Source organism: Gigantopelta aegis, chromosome 5 (assembly GCF_016097555.1).
Source record: "Gigantopelta aegis isolate Gae_Host chromosome 5, Gae_host_genome, whole genome shotgun sequence".
Taxonomy (NCBI): domain Eukaryota; kingdom Metazoa; phylum Mollusca; class Gastropoda; order Neomphalida; family Peltospiridae; genus Gigantopelta; species Gigantopelta aegis.
Genome location: NC_054703.1, coordinates 32369005 through 32389461, shown reverse-complemented (window position 1 = coordinate 32389461; position 20457 = coordinate 32369005). Strand labels below are relative to the sequence as shown.

The 20457-nt window shown below is 37.0% G+C and overlaps 2 protein-coding genes across 2 annotated transcripts; both read left to right on the top strand.

Moving 5' to 3' along the window:
- LOC121373624 (zinc finger protein 234-like) lies at nucleotides 1-11690 on the top strand. Its single transcript, XM_041500326.1, has 2 exons — nucleotides 1-115; nucleotides 9821-11690. Exon 2 carries the CDS (start codon nucleotides 9910-9912, stop codon nucleotides 11251-11253), a length of 1344 nt encoding a protein of 447 aa, XP_041356260.1. The 5' UTR covers nucleotides 1-115; nucleotides 9821-9909; the 3' UTR covers nucleotides 11254-11690.
- Nucleotides 11691-15909: 4219 nt separating this feature from the next.
- Nucleotides 15910-19439, top strand: LOC121373626 (gastrula zinc finger protein XlCGF71.1-like). Its single transcript, XM_041500329.1, has 2 exons — nucleotides 15910-16027; nucleotides 17506-19439. The coding sequence occupies exon 2, from the start codon at nucleotides 17731-17733 to the stop codon at nucleotides 18559-18561; it is 831 nt and encodes a 276-aa protein (XP_041356263.1). The 5' UTR covers nucleotides 15910-16027; nucleotides 17506-17730; the 3' UTR covers nucleotides 18562-19439.
- The last annotated feature ends 1018 nt before the right edge of the window (nucleotides 19440-20457 follow it).

Here is a 20457-nt window from a genome sequence, read left to right as displayed (position 1 = left end):
TCCATATCCGTTTCCTTTCAGTTGACATGGCTATTTCTGTGCAGTTTGATTCAGTTTGTTAGCACACTTTGTTGTATTTTGCGATTACAAACACAAAACAACGATGCAGTATCTGGTGAGTATGATGAAAAATGTATTATAATATGTACGCATCAGTTATTTAGATTTGCTTTCGGGCTAGCCTGTTGTTATACTCATTATGACTGATATCCGAAGTGAAACGCCGAATAGGACTGAATTACTGAGTGGAAATGCAGAGTAATTTGTAATATATATGAAAATCAACACAGATTTGAAGATTCAAGATGGCATTTTTATTGGGGGGGGGGGGGGGGGGGGGGGGGGTAAATTAATAATGATGTGTTTTTGTCATTTTATACACCAACTGATATTTACTTTTGGCAGAGTATGACAAATATTTTGAAAAGTCACTAGCCACAGGGCTAGTGGGTTTGTGAAAACCACTAGCCCACCAAGATAAAGCACTAGCCCAAATTCCTGATCAATTATAACTGAATTTTTATATAATTTTCGTAACATTACACATTTACGAGTATAACAGTAAAATAAAACAAACACTTAAATCATGTTGTAACTTTCAGTTTTTTGTCATGTCGTACGTTTGGTCTTTTTTCAAGTGTGATCCATCGTCATTGTCCCGTTTTCACTTTTGCCCTCCCCCCAGGGGAAAATAATTGAGCAAACTCTTGGTTGGTATCTAAAGACACTATCAAAATAATTAAATTTAAATGAGGGTACGACAGTGTGACACACGGTAATAGATGGTTCAGTGTATTTGGTAGTTGGTTATATATTTAGGGCCTTCTGTTTATGTCGCCAGAAACGGTGATGCCAATTGCTCAAATACAGGGCATTATCCTATCAAAAGAATATAACGGCGACATCTAATCCGTTGTTAATTGATGAACAAAAAAGGTATTATCTTGTATCGGCAGCTGTGACATATTATCCAAACCGCTACACGTAATAGGCCAAGCTGAGTCATTGCATATGTGGTTACTATTAAAGTAAATGGTTTTTCTGATTGCCGATAACCACATGTCAGCGAAGTGTTAAATTAGAAAACAATAGATAAATAAAACAAACACTGAAATTCAAAGCATGGCTGGGGTTTACTTGATTGAGATTAACCTGTCGTCGAGATTGGTAATTTCCAAGTTCTTAGCCTAAAACATATGTGCGAGATTAACTACCACGTGATGTGTCTAACCAATCAAAACACGCATGTCATTAGACTTATTTCCTGTGCCAGAAACTTGAAAGGGAAAGGCATGCTGTAACTGTGACGATGTAGAGATAGCATGTTACTGCAGTTTGCAGACCTAGCTCAAGTGGATTATTATTATTATACTGATTGCGTTGTTGATATTATTCGATGACAATCGTCACAATCAAATTTATTAAACGAAATTTCAGTCGAGAGAAAAAGAAAAACGAAAGACAGAAAAAAACAAAAAACCCACGATCGAGTGATAACGAACTAGCCCGAACTTAAAAACCACTAGCCACGGGCATCGGGCTAGTGGATTTGTCGAAGTCTGCTTTTGGGCTATACTTGTATACTGATAACCGAAATGAAACACTGATTTGGACAGAGTGGAATGCAACATCAGACATTTAAAATCAACAGAGGATTCTAAGTTCTATTGTCCCGAGTTAAACATGGCTGATATAAGACCAGTTTACTTTGTTTTGTTCAACGATACCACTAGAGCACATTCATTTCTTATCCAACGACATATTGGATGTCAAATATTTGGTAATTCTGACATATAGTCTTAGAAAAGAAACCTGCTATGTTGTTGCATTAGTAGCAAGGGGTCTTTTATATGCACCTACACACAGACATGGTAACACATACCATGACCTTTGATATACCAGTCATTGGGCACTGGCTGAAACGAGAAATAGCCATTGTATAAGATATTTGTGATACACGAAATAGTCTTACTGCATTTTTCTATTGCTTAGAAGAAAATAGATGACAAAGAGAATATTAATGAATAATAAAATTAGGTTGTAAAAAAAACCCACCTAATTATTATATATTATATACATTCTTAAAAACTTTGGTATGGCAAGTCGCTGTATTATTATTATCAACCCTGTACTTAAAATTTTTATTTAAAGAGTATGTTTATTGAAAATCTACTCTGAAATACTCGAGTCGAATCGGGCTTATGTCACATGACCTATCTTTATGGTCAGTGACCGAAAATATAGAAATTTATCTAGTCATCAGATATCTTGTATACAGTGACTATGAATGCACACGTTAATTATGGAGTGTCACCGTTGTACGTTTGCCTAAATGTTAGTAAACTGTATTGTCGTGACCTCGATTAATTTACATCTAATTGGCAAAAGTTATCAAATTGTGAAAGTATGTGATCTGCATAACATCTCATACTTTGATTACACTAAATTACAGGAATCATTATAGATAACATTTTCCCCATTCACACGATTATGGATTTTTATAATTGATCGTCAAGTCATTAGATCCACACGGATACGTGTTTAGCATACTTCTCACGCATAATCTGTAGTAGTCTTGACGCCATCATCGTCAGATTGAAGGTGCATGGTTTGAAACTAGAATAGAATAGATGTTTTACTACACCCCACGATAGGTTTTTAGTACACTCCTCACGCACAATCTGTAGTAGTCTTGACGCCAACACCGTCAGATTGAAGGTGCATGGTTTGAAACTAGAATAGATGTTTTACTACACCCCAGCACGAAAAATACATCAGCTATTGGATGTTAAGCTGGTAAATGCAAAACATTAAGTGATGATCAACAGATTTGAAAACTGTGCCACCAACGCCAGTGTGCCCCTGTCACAGTGAAAGGGTCAGGATTTAGGTCAGTTGGTTGAGTGCTCATCTGAGGTGTTTGCATCACAGGACCTAGTCACGCTGGTGGGTCAATTCAGCTCATTGGTTTTTTATCCAGTGCACCACAACTGGCCAACTGCCGTGGTGTGTGTTTTCCTGTGTGTGCATAATTATAAAAGATTACTTGCTACTAATGCAAAAACAAAATGTAGCATGTTTTTCTCTAAGACTATATGTCAGAAATATCAAATGTTGGAAATCCAATGGCTGATGATTAATCAATGTGCTTTAGAGGTGTTTAACAAAACAAACGTTTAACTGTCAGACTGAAGGTGATTGTCGTGAAAGTCGCCAACGCCAATGTGCACCTGTCAGATTTAAGGTGCATGACGTAAAAAAAATGTGCCTCCAACTCAAGTATTATCAGGAGATAAAAAAAAATCCCATCGCCCGACGCCCGTGCCAAGTGGAATTTTCATGCCGGGCAAGTAATTATGTTAACTGCATATGCCCGATGACAAGTGACTAATTTAACACAAAAAACTGGTGGGGTTTTTTAAATTTTGTTACAAATCTCGGTAAAACCTTTGGAAAGCTCTAAGGAGAACTATCCTAACCCTAAATGCTGGAACGATCGGAACTCTTGCCAATGCGCTAACACACCAAAACGGAAAACAATGTGTTGAAAAGTTCAACAAATAGGGGAAATTTTGAATATTAAAGGGACACACCCTAGTTTCAACCCGTGAAAATTAACACTAGTTAATCTACAAACCTATAACACATTTGGATAAAGTTACAACAGAGAGAAGCATGAGTCTGTGACTTTGAAATTATGAAATACCCTCCAAAAATAAACTAAAACTCGACTCCATAAGTGTTACTTCTCAGACGCACGTGCGTTTTTAAAAATATGAGAAATGCATTTTGTGATGTTAAAAACACCAGGATGACCAATAACACTTCGAATGTACGGAATTGATAATTTAAACAATAAAATCTAAGTAAAGTATGATTTAAGTTATGAAAAGCGGTTATAATAGCCAAAAATATGCGTTAGTATTTAAAAACTAGGGTATGTCCCTTTAACGCCAAAAGTATAAAAAGGGAAAAGTTGGGGTTAAAAAGTTTTGGCTGCGCCCTTAAAGGAAAATATCAACATTCCTAATCTATTTAAATTATTAATATAATATATTTTCGGCGCAAATTTAGATGGGCTGGTCTAAAATTAATAATAATTCTTAAACAATATTCATTAAGCGCATGGGAGGTTAAGAGGAAAGGGGCTGACAGTCATATTTTAAACATTGGTGTGACGAGGTGAGGGTCGGGAGGGAGGGGAGGCCGGCCCTACACCAAACCTAAGGCCGAACCGCCTACGCATATAGCCCCAAAGAATGCCCTAACTCCCGGCATCCCATGAGCCCCAACCCCCATCGTGTCCAACCGCAGTTCAGTCCAATCCTGGCAGCCTACTAGTTTAATTTTATGTGAATATATGTTAGTATGGAGTCTAACGCCAATGCTTTTGGATGACGGGCACTTTACCACTGGCCTACGCCCCCTCCCACTCTCAACACTGGTTTTATCACTCAATTACTGAAAAATAATGGAGCGTTAGTTTAAACAATATTTATTGCCGTCAAAATGCGGTTTGGGATTGGCCAACAGGCAAGAGCCTATATTAAGGCCTCTCCCTACATTTATAAATACAAGTTTGATACATCAAGATGACAGAAATAGTATAATAATTTAAATAAATTCAAATTAGCTAAGATGAGAAGAATGGAAGAGAGAGAGAAGAAAGGAAAAATAAAAATAAATAGTTGATATGATATTATTTAGTCACAGTTGGGAAGGGAGAAGGAGGAATAATGAATGGTTAGTTATCGAAACGTTTGCTATTAATTATAAAGTCTTGAACAGATTTAAATATAACACTATTTTCGTGGGTACTAAAATTTGGGTCTCCAAATAATAAAGTCTTGCAATTAAGATTGTGATATTTTGACAGGTGAGTATTACGAATTACATTATATAGTGGACAATAACATAAAAAATGTTCTGTATCTTCAATAAGATGTCTACAAGTACAAAATGGACTGTCACTTACGTGTCTTGCAAATTTATGACCATTTAGATCGCTAGTTCCCAAGCGGAGTCGACTATGTAATATCTGTTGCCTTCTATCACCATCGTAAAAGTAGCATGGTACAATTGGGTCTGATTTATTTAATTCTGATTTAAATCTATTTAACGATGAAGAATTCCTAATATCGGACGTTATATTATTCCATAATTTAACTGCGGAAGGAAAAAAGGAATTCGCGAAAAGTTTAGTTCGACAAAAGTATGTAAGGAGGCGATCTACATTACGAGTGTAATATGTTTTTTTTTGCAGAAATGGGGCGTGGTAATTGTAATGTCAAGAATGTGGGGAGCAAGTTATTAGAAAGTTTATACATCATACATAGTTTATGGCGACTTCTCCTTTCTGATAAAGATATAAAACCAGTTTCGCTATATAGTAACTCGTGCGATGTTCCCCAAACAGAACCACAAATTGTACGCAAAGCGTCCAAGTGTATATTTTCAAGATTGTATGCCTGTTGGAGACTACAATTATCCCAAAGAATATCGGCATAATCAAAAATGGGAAGAATAAATGATCTATAGATTTTTACTAATGATTTTCTAGATAATCTATATTTAAAGGATCGAAGACAATTTACCATTTTACTGGCCTTACTTACAATATTTTGTATATGGAAATCCCATTCCGCAGATTTCTGGAATGTAAGGCCCAAGTGTTTATGGACATCAACCTCTGATACTTGTACGTTGTCTAAAAATAACTTAGGATTGCTGGGTTTTTTAATTTTACAGCTAAACAACAAGGTTTCGGTTTTTTCGGGACTGAACTTAACAAGCCACCGTTTAGCCCACTTGTTAATATGCTCTAAGTCAGAATTTAAAATATTACAACATAGTTCAGGATTTTCAACAGTAATAAATAATGAGGTATCATCAGCGAACAATCTAATATTTGAAGTAATCCCATTAACAATATCATTTATATATACCAAAAACAAAATAGGACCAAGAACAGAACCTTGCGGAACACCTGCGGAAATGGGTTTAGTATGAGAGAAATGGTTTTGTAGTACTACACATTGTCTTCGATCAGATAAATAGCTTTCAAACCATAATAAGAGTTTTCCCGAAATCCCAACAGTTTCTAATTTATAGATCAGACCCTTATGCCAAACTCGATCAAATGCTTTGCTTATATCGCAAAATACTGCTCTAACTTCTTTCCCTTCATCCATAGAATGACAAATAAAATGATAAAAATCAATTAGTTGGTTAACAGTTGAATCGCCAGGAATAAAGCCAGACTGGAATTTTGTTATGGTGTTATTTATTCTAAAGAAATTGAATATGTGCTTAAAAATGCATTTTTCGAAAAGTTTGGAGAGATTACTTGTAAGTGAAATGGGTCTATAATTACTTGGTTCATGAATACTACCCTTTTTATGAATAGGATTTACGTTAGCAAGTTTCCAATCTGAGGGGAAAATGGAATGGTGTAATGATAGATTAAACAAGCGTGTTAGAGGGTATGAAAGTTCTTTATCTAGTAACTTAAGTAATCTATTGCTAATAAAGTCGGGTCCGGATGATTTGGATGTATTAAGGGTGTTTAAGATATCTTCTACTTCGGATTGTACTAGATCTATTTCTATAAGTGGATCAACTGTAAGGTCTACTGTCGGAAGCTCTCCTTGCGGGCAGTGTAAAGTAGATTCTTTATTATCTCCTTAGGATTATCAATAACGTTACCATCGACAAGCAGCGGTGTTATAGTTAAACTAATACTCCCACGATTTTTAAAGTGAGAATTAACAAGTTTCCACCAATATTTTGTACCAATATCGGTTGAACTGTTAATTTTATTGTCTATTTTCTTAAAATATTCTGATTTGGCTTTGCGTACCTCCGATATTACCAAGTTACGTGTTTTCCTAAAGTTGGCCCAGTCATTAGGAGTATTATTATTTTTAGCTTTATTGTGAAGTTTATGTCTTTGTCGCATTAATCTTCGAATGTTGCCATTCATAAAAGGTTTATCTCTAGGTCGGACAGTAACTATTTTATAAGGAATAAATGTTTTCGCTGAATTTAATAAAACATTAGTTATATTTGTCGTTATTGTATCAATGGACTCCGATTGGAAAATGTTATCCCAGTTAAAACTTGAAATAAATGTTTTTAGACCACAAACATCGGCAGAAGGGTAATTCCAGATAGTTCTTTGAAATGCATGTATTTTGTTCTCGTGAGGACTAGGACCAATATGAAGCACAACTGGAGAATGATCATTACAGAAAGGAGTAAGAACATTGGAAGATACTATGTATAATGGACAAGAAACGAATATCAGGTCGAGCGTACTTTTACTATTTTCTGTAATTCGTGTGGGTTCTTTAACTAATTGGGACAATTGAAATCGGGCACACAAATGATCAACTTTAGGATCGACACGTTCGAAAACGTTTGCATTAAAATCACCAATCATAATGACTTTGTTAATACGATCATCAATACCACTACTAAACGATTCTTCAATTAAAATCCACGATTCGGTAGTACTAGATGGTGCGCGATAAAAAGTACCTAATAGGATTTCACAGTTATTACGGTTCAATTCCACCCAGAGAGCCTCCAGACCGGGGACATCCATATCTTCTCTATGTTTAGATATTATATTGTCTTTTACATAAACCGCTACTCCGCCCCAATTATTATATGTCCTATCCTTGCGATATGGTTCATGAAATCCTTTAATAATAATATCTTGATTGGAGATGTTAGGGTTCAGATGGGTTTCAGTGATCGCAATTACATCAAAATCGCACATTTCCGTTTCAATGAGATCTACTTTTGGCAGAAGTCCATTCACGTTCAGGTGGGCAACAGATATACTAGATGACACCGTAATGGGTGGACCCGGATTCAAATGGACATCACCAGATAAAAACAATTGTAAAAGAACTAAAGTTATACCTTCACTACAACATAAATAAAAATACAAACTCATCAGATCGGTAATCATTTTGCCGCATCCAAAACTATGGTGCAACCCTACTCTTGCCCGGTACACAACTATATCAACCGACATCAAGTAACAATATTAAAAATAAACTGTGAATGGGCAAGGCAAGGGGTTCACCTAATATGAAGCAAAATAATACTAATAGATATACATGGCAGCAAGCTTGACAAAATTCTGGTACATTAAACGTATCAAATACTATGTGCATTATCTTATAATCAGCAGCGACGCAATACCCACCTGTCAATAAAGCAATCTTATAGACAACTTCATATGTGTTTTTTATCTGTAACCATTCAAAAAGAAAGGGGAATTTAGAGTAGAAGATACGACAGAATAAAAAAGCAGATAATAAAAAGGGTAAAACAGTACGTATAACCACAATTATGAAATGGTGTGGTTCGTAGCATTTAATTTTAAACAATAATAACATTACTAATAAAAACAAAAATTATATATACGTGCGACTATAATCATAAATGCACGTAAACTCGCTCACACAAATCCTTTGGTGTAACGCAAGGGTATTTTCAATACATACAAGCAATGAACATGTGTAATGGAGCGTTGAGATAATACTGTGACTTCGCAGGTATATTTTAAATAAAAATAAAATATACATGCCTTATGTATACAAGAAAAATGTTTAATCCTTGCAACAATGGTATATGAGGTGGGATACAGTTTAAAATTGTTATATTCAAATTATGTTAGACGTTAACGCGGTGGGCTCTGGAATCTGCTCTTTGCAAATGAACAGGGACGTAATGCACGTTTATAATTTCCTAGTTCACTTAAACAAAGCATAAATGTTATGAACTGTATCTTACAAACGTTGCAAGATATTTTAGTTTAGGTATCATAAACCTTGTAGCAGAACATACTTAATGTTTTTCAGTACTTTGCAAATGTAAATCTATGTCCGTGTAAAATGAACAGGTAAGGTGAAATTAGATTTCATTAGCCCTACGTCATAATCGTGAAAAGTTATATTTCATTAGCCCTACGCCATATTCGTGATGGTGCGATGCCCTCTAAGCATACATGAATATATTAAAAAAATTCTGTTTTATTAAGTTTTTAATAAATAAATTATGCTCAAAAAATTAAAAATACAACGCTGCAATCTATTTACACCCACACCCCTTCTGAGGTATTTTTTTTTATCAATCATGCACTATTTAAAAACATTAACAGAGCTCATATTTACTTTGAGCCCATCCACGGCTGGTTGCGAGAGACTTTTCTCAGCTATGAACAGGATAAAAACAACGCAGAGAAGTGTTTTGGGGCAAAGAATGTTAAATAATATACTCACAATAATGACACATAGGCCAAAATCCATAAAAAAAATGTCAACCAATGCCAGCCATAAAAGAATAGCTCACAAGTGGAAAGGGTTCTTGGCATATGCACCGCCACTAAGAACTACATCGACTCAATAATTATACGAGATGAACAAGTGGACACTACCAAACAAATAACAAAGTTTAAATCAACAAATGGACACTATTTACAAAATGAAGTCAACAAACAGAGAAGATACTACTAGACAGGCATATACATTTAGTACTTCCTGAGTAACTTACCTATTGGTAAAATTCTTTATTTGTGTAATTTACTTTCAATATTATTACATTATTATGCACTGTATTAAATCAAATAGGAGTAACACAATTGGTTACCTTAAGAAGTATGGGCAAGTGGAAAAAGATATGGGGCAAGTGAATATCTGATTGGCACTTGCCCTGCGGCAAGTAATTGTTTTGAAAAATGTTGAACCCCTGAAGTATGTGTCCTTAGTTTCTGTTTTATTGATTCATTTGTGATTTTCTATTTCAGTGTAAAGCTGTAATGTATACATACTAGTATTACAGCTTTGGAGGTAGGTCAGATGTTTACTGGGAACGATGTGAAGTCAAGTCTGGAAAATGTCAGCTGAAGACCTGCATCTGAAAACCAATATGTCGCTCGGTGATAAATCATGTTTTCAGTGTGAAGTCTGCTCAAAGAGTTGTAAAGCCAAGTCCTATCTAGAAACACATATGCGTGTTCATACAGGTGAAAAACCTTTCAGGTGTGGAATGTGCTTAAAGGATTTCTCAACCAAGAGTAACATTAAAAACCACACACGTGTCCACACTGGAGAAAAACCTTTCAGGTGTGGAATGTGCTTAAAGGATTTCTCAAACAAGCGTAACATTAAGAAACACATGATGATCCACACTGGAGAAAAACCTTTCAGATGTATGACATGCTTGGAATGTTTCCCCTTGAGGTCTTACCTAAAACAGCATATGTTGATTCATAAGACACCTATCAAATGTGAAGTGTGCATGGAATGTTTTCCTTATGGTTCCAGGTTAAAACAACATATGTTGATTCACACTGGCGAGAAGGCTTTCAAATGTGAAGTGTGCACGAAATGTTTTACGAAGAGGTCCCACTTGAAGGAACATCTGCGGATTCATACTAGGGAGAAACCTTTCAAATGTGAAGTGTGCATGAAATGGTTCACGCGATATTCCCACTTAAAACAGCACATGCTGATTCATACTGGCGAGAAACCTTTCAAATGTGAAATGTGCACAACATCGTTTAGGCAGAGTTCCAACTTGAAACAGCATATGTTGATTCATACTGGTGAGACACCTTTCAAATGTGCAGTATGCAAAAAATGTTTTTCACATAATTCCTTTTTGAGACGGCATCTTTTGATTCATGATGGGGAGAAACCTTTCAAATGTACAGTATGCAAAAAATGTTTTTCACATAATTCCTTCTTAAGACGGCATCTTTTGATTCATAATGAGGACAAACCTTTCAAATGTGAAGTGTGCACAAACGTTTTTATGCATGGTTCCAACTTCAAACAACATATGTTGATTCATACTGGCGAGAAACCTTTCAAATGTGAAATGTGCCAAAAATGTTTTAAACAGAGTTCATGGTTGAAACAGCATTTGCTGATTCATACTGGCGAGAAACCTTTCAAATGTGAAGTGTGCAAAAAATGTTTTACATATGGTTCCAACTTGAAACAACATATGTTGATTCATACTGGTGAGACACCATTCAAATGTGAAGTGTGCACAAAATGTTTTGTGTATCGATCCAAATTGAAACAACATATGTTGATTCATACTGCCGAGAAACCTTTCAAATGTGAAGTGTGCACAAAAAGTTTTACACAGAGATCCAGCTTGAAACATCATATGGTGGTTCATACTGGCGAGAAACCTTACAATGTGAAATGTACAATAAAATATATATAAAAATAAAACCCCCCCCCCCCCCCCCCCCCAAATAAATAAATAAATAAATAAATAAGATAATACTAAAACAAAAACCTCAAACAACTCAGATTTATCGGAAAATGGTTTCGTTAAACAAAACAAACAACAAGCATGTTAAATCATACTGGTGAGCAATATTTTAATTGTTTAGTTGCTGAATTGCTTTTAAACAGTGAACACTCAGGACTCGACAGTTGCAGTAGTAGGTGTGTTACACACTTCCGGCGACCACGCCTACCCTGCCTACCAGATTCTCAAAACCAGTGTGTTGACTGTCTGATAGAATTTTCTATAATTATATTAAAATTTTATTTCCAGTACCATTACAGAAAACATTCTATTAATTAATTGTATATATGTAGGTCTTCTGTGTACTGCATTCGGGGCAGTTTCGTGAGAATAAAAGTATTGTATTTCCTTGTCTTGTCTTGTCTTGCCTACTTGTGAGGAAAGTGTCATATCTGGAATATGGCAAATGTATTCCCAACTGTAGAGCTATAAACATATGTTGATTCATACTGATGGTAGCTGTTTGAAATGTGGGATGTGGACAGCATGTTTTAAACCTTTCCCTCTTGACATACAAATATGTCAACTCAAATGTACCATAAGTCGATTCATAGCAGTAAAAAGCTACACAAATATAATAGAAACACATGTTACATCGGTACATATTAGTGATATTAGTGAGAAACGCTTAAAAATATTCCAAAAATATATATATATCTTTTTTTTTCTGTGATCAATAGCGCTTTTTCAAATAGTCTGTGGATGTATTCCGCCGACCCCCCATCCACCATAGATTTAAACCAGTTCAGCCTAAATTTTAAATATAAATATTAAAATTAGGATTATTTTTAGTATGTCTTACTATTATTATTTTTGTTTTTTTTATGTTGTTAAATAGCGATTTTTGCTTTCTAGTTGGAGAAGTCATACTACAATTATTGTTCTGGCCTTGTTAATGGTCGTACATTAAATAAGAATGAAATCGTTAACATACCGAGTTTCGACCTTGTTAATGGTCGTACATTAAATAAGAATGAAATCGTTAACATACCGAGTTTCGGCCTTGTTAATGGTCGTACATTAAATAAGAATGAAATCGTTAACATACCGAGTTTCGACCACACAGCTTCAGCAAGAGTTACTGCCAATAATATTAGAAATCCGGCCTCGGTAGCGTAGTGGTTAAGCCATCGGATATAAGGCTGGTAGGTACTGGGTTCACCTCCAAGTACCGGCTCCCACCCAGAGCGAGATTAACGACTCAATGGGTAGGTAAAGTCCACTGCACCGACTTCCCTAACCCACTAATACCTAACCACTAACGTACTGTCCTGAACAAAGTCCAGAGAGTGTGCCCAGGACAGCGTGGTTGAATCTTAATTGGATAGAAGTACGAAAATAACTAGAAATGAACGAATTGGGTGCATGGTGGGGTGTGTAGGCTTGGCATAGCTAGTCTTTTATATTGTGGAGTGGAACCCACATTGGGGGGAGGGGGGGGATCCGTACTGTTAATGAGATGCTATGGGGTGACGGGTACATATAAAACATGTTAAGTGGGAAGAGGGTAATTAGCGGGCATCCCCCCCCCCCCCCCCCCCAGCTACGCCAATACATATTAATAAGGAACACAAGAAATGTTCGCTAGGGTAAATCAGTTCAGTTTGTTGCATGCCTTGAAGCATAAGTTGAAAAATCCCGTATCCTGCCAGTTACAATATTTTAAAAATTTCGCAAAGGTCGCTTTTTCTCTACTCCCTTGTGTGACCGCCTAAGACAGGTTTGATTGTGTGTGTGTGTGTGTGTGTGTGTGGAGAGAGAGAGAGAGAGAGAGAGAGAGAGAGAGAGAGAGCGAGAGAGAGAGAGAGAGAGCTGCCCGGTGTATCGGCACCATTAACATCATTTTCTCTGTGAATACTGAAGGTGTTTCTTACCAAATAACCAGAGCATAAACTGAAATACGCTACAATATTTTTGTATGTAGTAAATAAATATTTTTAAATTGTGCATAGATATAGACGGGTTTTTCCGATTGTCGCCCAGCAGTTTACATCTTCATAAATCAAGGCTAATATTCGTTCCTCGAATATTAGCCTTGATTTATGAATCTACAATCTTTAAATGAGGTTGTATTATTCGACATACTGGTTTTGCTTTCACAAAATGTACTAAAATGGTAATAAATACTGAAAATGCACCCAGGTGCAATGCCTTCACATGTTATTATTGTGCGAATTTCACTCCCTTAATGGCGGACCGATCACATGATTATAAACATGGCCGCGCACAGTACTTTGGCCAATAAACCCGTCTATAAGCATGTAAAGTTTATCTTTTCTTTATCTGCAGACACCCCTCCCCCTCCGACAATCCTATACTAATAGGAATGTAATCGTTGTCCTGTCACGTTAAGCTTCACTTTGAACCACCCTGCTTCAGCGATCATATTAGTGTTGGGAATCGATTGGAAGTTCATCATCGATCATCGGTTATAATCGGTTTACAGCTTTCGATTACACAATCGGTTAGAATTTTATGAACATCAGAAGGATATGAATTCCTAAGGACCGTGCACCTGTTGTCGTGATGTCTGGGATAGACCTTACAAATCACTAATGTACCTTTAATAGCTATGTAGCCTAATATAAATTTTCTGTATGTAGGCTACACATAAACAGAAACGCCACTCTCAAACACATTTACATCAATTCTATTACAGTTAACATTTTCTCAAACAATCGATTGTGGATTTTTATTGTCGGTCATGGCATCGACTGGTATAACAAAGGCTATCTGCTATCATGTCAGTGTTTCTGGGTATGGGGCTGTGGAATTGAATGCAACCAGTCTAAATAGGGTATATGGGGGGGGGGGGGGGGGGGGGGGGGGGGCTTCCCGAAAAAGAAATGTTTTGGGTTAGGGTTAAGAAAATCAAACAGTAATGATAAGCGTAATTAATTTTGTCAAAAATTTAACGTATAAACATTTTGTCAAAAATTTAACTTTAAAAAGAAAAAGAAAAGAAAATCTGCCAAAACATTTGGGTGTGGCGGCTTTGTAGAGTGTCGTTTTACCCTCTGGCAGAAACACTGTGTCTGCGCGACAGTGCATATAAAAGATCCCTGGCTATTAATGAAAAATAAATATAGTCATAAACTCTAATATGTCTTTATTTTTCAGTGAAGCCTGGTGCTTTTTAAAACATACATGACACTATAAGGGGTTTCCCTTCAAATTAGCTAGCTAGATTAGTACAATTTTCACCCCTCTCCTTGTATTACATTAAAATACGAGGGCAGTGGGGGATTGGTGGCCTTGTGACCCGCTGATTTTAGTTTAGGGACTTAGGACAATAGGAGCAACCTTCACAGTAACTAGGCACAACAAACATACAGCATTCGCCTAAAAACATATTTTTTACATAGGATGCATTGACTAATGATAACAATGCATCCGCCCACAAATAATGGCCCAGCACCTAGTACTTATAAGGAGTCGGGCAAAACAAGACCGACTCCCGAGTACACAATTGCTTGCACCAGGAGGGGGTCGGACAAAAGAAAACCGACTCCGAGTTCACAATTGCTTGTGCCAGGAGGGGGTCGGACAAAAGAAAACCGCCTCCTCCAACCAACCCCCAACTAAAAGCTACTTTCTGCTGGTGTACATAATGAATAACATCAGATAGGAGAGATGGAAGAGGAAAGCAACACCAGATGGGAAAGATGGAAGGGGAGGACAAACGGACAAAGGAAGGAGGACAACATCAGGAACAACCGGCCTGCTCCTTATTCATACACAATTGCTAGCGAGTCTCCCCTGGGTTGTCATGTCACGAGCTGAACAGTTCAGGCCCTTTTATGGGTAACCTAGGGAGACATTTCAACGCCATTTAGGTCCCCTTAATGAGCTACTCTCGGCCTACTAAATTTCCAAAACTATACAGGCGCTCAAGGCGAAAACATTTTTCATATTCCGACTTTTTACATTCCTGTGAATGGATATGGAAGTACTAAGGTGTTATCACCTCGACCATGGCCTTTGTTGAACCAGTTATGGATCACTGGTCGGTGCAAGTGGTTTACACCTACCCATTGAGCCTTGCGGAGCACCCATTCAGGGTTTGGAGTCGGTATCTGGATTAAAAATCCTATGCCTCGACTGGGATCCGAACCCAGTACCTACCAGCCTGTAGACCGATGGCCTAACCACGACGCCACCGAGGCCGGTGACCTGAATAAAAAAAAAAATAATAATAAAAATAAAAAAAATAAAAAAATGCAGCGAGTTTTCTGTCTAAGACTACACGTCAAAATTATCAAACGTTTGATATCCAATAGACGTTGCGATGATTAATAATTCAATGTGCTCTAGTGGTGTCGTTAAACAAAACTGCTGACAAACACAAAATTAAAGTTTGTTGAGTCACAGAATGATAAATACCTTTTTTTTCTTCTCTTTTTTCTTTCTTTTTTTTAAAGCCAATTGATTTTGCCTGAATAGGATTGAGTAAATATGTTCTGCCACCGGGGGGGGGGGGGGGGGGGGGGGTATATATCCTGCCCCCCTCCCTTGATAATAGCGGTCCGCACGGTGTATGGTCCGAACAGAGGGTCAAAATCGTGTGTCTATTTCCGTTTTATTTGATTTGAGATGGATTTATTTTTCTGTTGGTGGATTTAGTTTATTGGTATAATTTGCTGTATTGTGCGATTGTAAACAAGAAACAAAGATTCACTATCAGGTGAGTATGATGAAAATGTTATGATGATATGAATGCATTTGTGTTTTTGTAATTTTACACACAAACTGATATTTACTTTCCGGCTATACTTGTATACCGATAACCGAAATGAAACACTGATTCGGACTGAGTAGAATGCAATATCAGACATTTAATACAGATTCTGAGATCAGGCCTCAGACCACAATTAATTTCGCTATATGTTTCTATATAGCCTTAGTGGCTATAACATTTTTATTAATATCAGCAGGCCCGTGAAGTTTTGTATGTACCTTTGCCTGCATGGGGGACACATACCCTGAAAAGGACAACCCCTGTTGTCCAGCTCTTTCTCCCAGCATATTGGTTTAAACAGACACACCCTCTAAACCAGGCCGGAGTACACCCATTTTACACAAAAAGCACTACTTTTGCATGGGCCGGAATTACCACAAACAAGTCTTCAATGTCAACAAGTTACACATGTTTACAAACTACATGCTATCCCCTGTCACTTCAGTCAAACAGTTGCCACTTCATAGCTGTCTGCCATGAAATAATCACAGTCAAACAGCAGACTACTTGCGCGGCGAAACTTCCGGATTTTGGACAACCAAATGGGAAGATAACTGTAATCTGAGGCCAGATGAATAGACAGCAACAACGGCAGTTTTGTCGTCCCATTTTAAACACGGCTGATATAAGACTAGTTTAGTGGGGGGGGGGGGGGGGGGGGGGGGGGGGGGGGGGGGGGGGGTGCTGGGGACAATTATCATCCTTGGTACTTGGTGGACAGTTTTTCAAGCGCTAGTCGCCATTCGTCGTCCGTGCTGGCTGCCAATATTACTGCACACTCAGCACATAGCTGGCTTTACGGTTGTCTTTCGGGTGTCCGGCTCAACACTGGCTTCACCGTCGGTGCAGACTGGAGCCAGTGTCCCGCTGTCAGACTGAAGTTGATTGGCGTAAAACCTGCCACCAACGCCAGTATGCACCTGCCAGACTAAAGTTGACTGAAGTGAAAACTGTGTCACTAACGCCAATGTGCACCTGTCAGAGTGAACGTGAATGACGTGAAAAATGTGTCACCAACGCCAATATGCACCTGTCAGACTGAAGTTGATTGACGTGAAAACTGTGTCACCAACGCCAGTGTGCCCATCATGGCTTCTGTTTTTATTTAGTATTTTCCCTAGCATGCTGCCCTGAGATTAAACAAGCCTTTTTCACTAATTAATTCTAAAATTGCCTTTATAAAACACCAAAAAAGGTATTATTAATTAATAAAATATGCCTTTTATATCTTTTGCCATTCATTTATTAAAGCAAGCACATAAATTACACTAATGTTTATTTCAATTATTTTTTGTGTATTTTTAATGAAAAACGAGTGCCCCGAAAATGGTGAAAATGCCCCAAAAGTGTTTGGTTTACCATGCCTTGCCAAATTTCTAGGGAAATGACTATTATTGATTCATGTTTTCTGTTTTCTATTTCAGAACAAGCTGTATCCTTACTGAGCCTAAAGTGGAGACATACGTATGAAGATCTGCCACTGGACAGCAACATGTCGCACAGTTGTGTAGGAACGCCAGACATTTATTACATTCCGATTTGAAAGAAGTTCTCTACAGGAAACACTACACTCTGATGTTTACTGAGCCCAAAGTGGAAACGTTTGGAAAAAAAACCCGTGAATTGAAGATCTGCCTCTGAACACCAACATGTCATTCAGTGATAAATCACGTTTCCCATGTGAAGTCTGCTCGAAGAGGTATAACTACAAGTCTCATCTAGAAGTACACATGCGTGTTCACACTGGTGAAAGACCTTTCAGATGTGGAATGTGCTTGAAGGATTTTTACACCAAGAGTAGCATTCAAAAACACATGCTGATCCACATGGGTGAAAGACATTACAGGTGTGGAATGTGTTTGAAGGATTTCTCATCCAAGAGTTACATTAAAACACACATGCAAATCATCCACATGAAAGGAACCATTTTCAGATGTGTAGTGTGTTCCAAAGGTTTTGCTTCGTGGTATTACTTGAAACGACATATGTTGAATCATACTGGCGAGAAACTTTTCAAATGTGAGCTGTGTGGAGAGAGGTTTATAACTACCACCCTTTTGAAACGACATATGTCTTCTCACACTGACAAAAAACCTTTAAAATGTGATGTGTGCACAAAGATAATTAAAAGCAGTAACTATTTGAAAAAGCATATGTTGTTTCATACTGGCGAGAAACCTTTCAAATGTGAAGTGTGCACAAAATGTTTTACACAGAGTTGCGGCTTGAAACAGCATATGGTGATTCATACTGGCGAGAAACCTTTTAAATGTGAAGTGTGCACAAAATGTTTTACACAGAGATCCGGCTTGAAAACACATATGTTGATCCATACTCGCGAGTACCCGTTTAAATGTAAATTATGTCAAAAATGTTTTAGACAGAGTTGCCACTTGAAACACCATATGGTAATTCATAGTGTGAAAAAGGTTTTGTATGTGAAGTATGTACACAATGTTTTACATAGGGTTGTATCTTGAAACAGCATATGTTGATTCATACTGGGCAGAAACCGTTGAAATGTGAAGTATGCACACCATATTTTACACAAAGTTTCAACTTACGAAAACATACGTTGATTCACACTGGCCAGAAATCGTTCTAATGTGAAGTATGCAACAAATTTTTAAGGAGTAGTTCCTATTTGAAAGTCCATATGTTGTTTCACACTGATAAGAACTCGATCAAATGTAAAGTATGTAAAAAATGTTTTATAACAAGTTCCACATTAAAACGACATATGATGATTCATACTGGTGAGAAACCTTTCAAATGTGAAGTGTGCACAAAATGTTTTATGCAGAGTTCCAGCTACAAACAACACACGTTAATTCATAATGGTGAAACACGTTTGAAATGTGAAGTGTGCACAAAATGTTTTACACAGAGTTCCAGCTTGAAACAACATATATTGGTTCATACTGGCGAGGAACCTTTCAGTGTGAAATATACAAACAAATAAAAAATATATAAAAATAAATTTAAAAACCCAAAAACAACTCTTTTCCCCACCAAAAATTAAATAAATGAAAAAGCTACCACAACTACTCACGTTTATCGGAAAATAGTTGCATTAAACAAATAAAACAAACAAAAACCATGTTAGAGCACACTGGTGAGCAATATTTTAAATGTTAAGTTGTTTAATTGCTTTTATACAGTGTTTCAGACTTCCGGCGACCAAAATCTCCTGCCTACCAGATTTGTAAAGTCGTTGACTGGCTAATAGAATTTTCCATAATTATATTATATTAATATTTTATTTCCAGTGCCATTACAGAAAACTTCTATTATTGTTATTTTGTATTAGTATTCTTTATTTAACGACACCACTGCAGCACATTGATTAATTAATCATCAGCTATTAGATATCAAACATTTGCTAATTTTGACTCGCAGTCATCAGAGGAAACCCGCTACATTTTTTCTAATGTAGCAAGGGATCTTTTATATGCACTTTACCACAGACAGGAAAGCACATACTACAGCCTTTGTCTAGTTGTGATGCACTGGTTGGAACGAGAACAAAAACACCCCAAAACAATCTTCTGAATGGATCCACCGAGGTGGTTCGATCCTGCGACGCAAGCACCTCAAGCGAGCACTCGACCGACTGAGCTGAATCCCGCCCCACATTCTATTAATTAATGTTAAACATATATGTGTTTTCTGTGTACTGTATTAAATGCAGGTTTTGGAGAATGAAAGTTTTGTATTTCCTTGTCTTTTCTAGTCTTGTCTTGTCTTGTCTTGCCCAGTTGAGAGGAAAGTTTCATCTCTGGAATATGGCAAATGTATACCGAACTGTCAAGCTTTAAACATTGTGTTGATGGGGCTGATGTTACGTGTTTCAAATGTGCGATGTGGACAGCATGTTTTAAACATTTCCATCTTGAGAAAAAAATGTGCGGACTCGTACTGTTAATAAGCCCTTGTACCATAAGTCGATTCATACCAGTAAAAAGCCACACAAATATGATAGAAGCAGCATGTTGCGTCGGTACATATTAGAAACGCTTAAAATAGGCCTATTCCAAAAAAACCCAGAAGGTTTATCTTCTGTTATTAATATTATTAATGATTACATTTCCGATTGTAATTGTTTGATTAGTTCGCTCAGCTGTTCATTGTAAATACCAAAATACAACACAGCTTGCACGGTACCAGTCGAAAAAGAAACGCATTGAATTAAATGTGACAAAACACCACTTTTTCAAATTGCCCGAGGGGGTATTCTGCCGACCTCCACCTACACTAGAATTGATTTAAACACGCAACTAGCGATTTAAACCAGTTCAGCCTAATTTTTAAATATAAATAATAAAAATAGGATTATTGTGTGTGTATGGGTTTGTTTTTGGGTTTTTTTTTTTTAA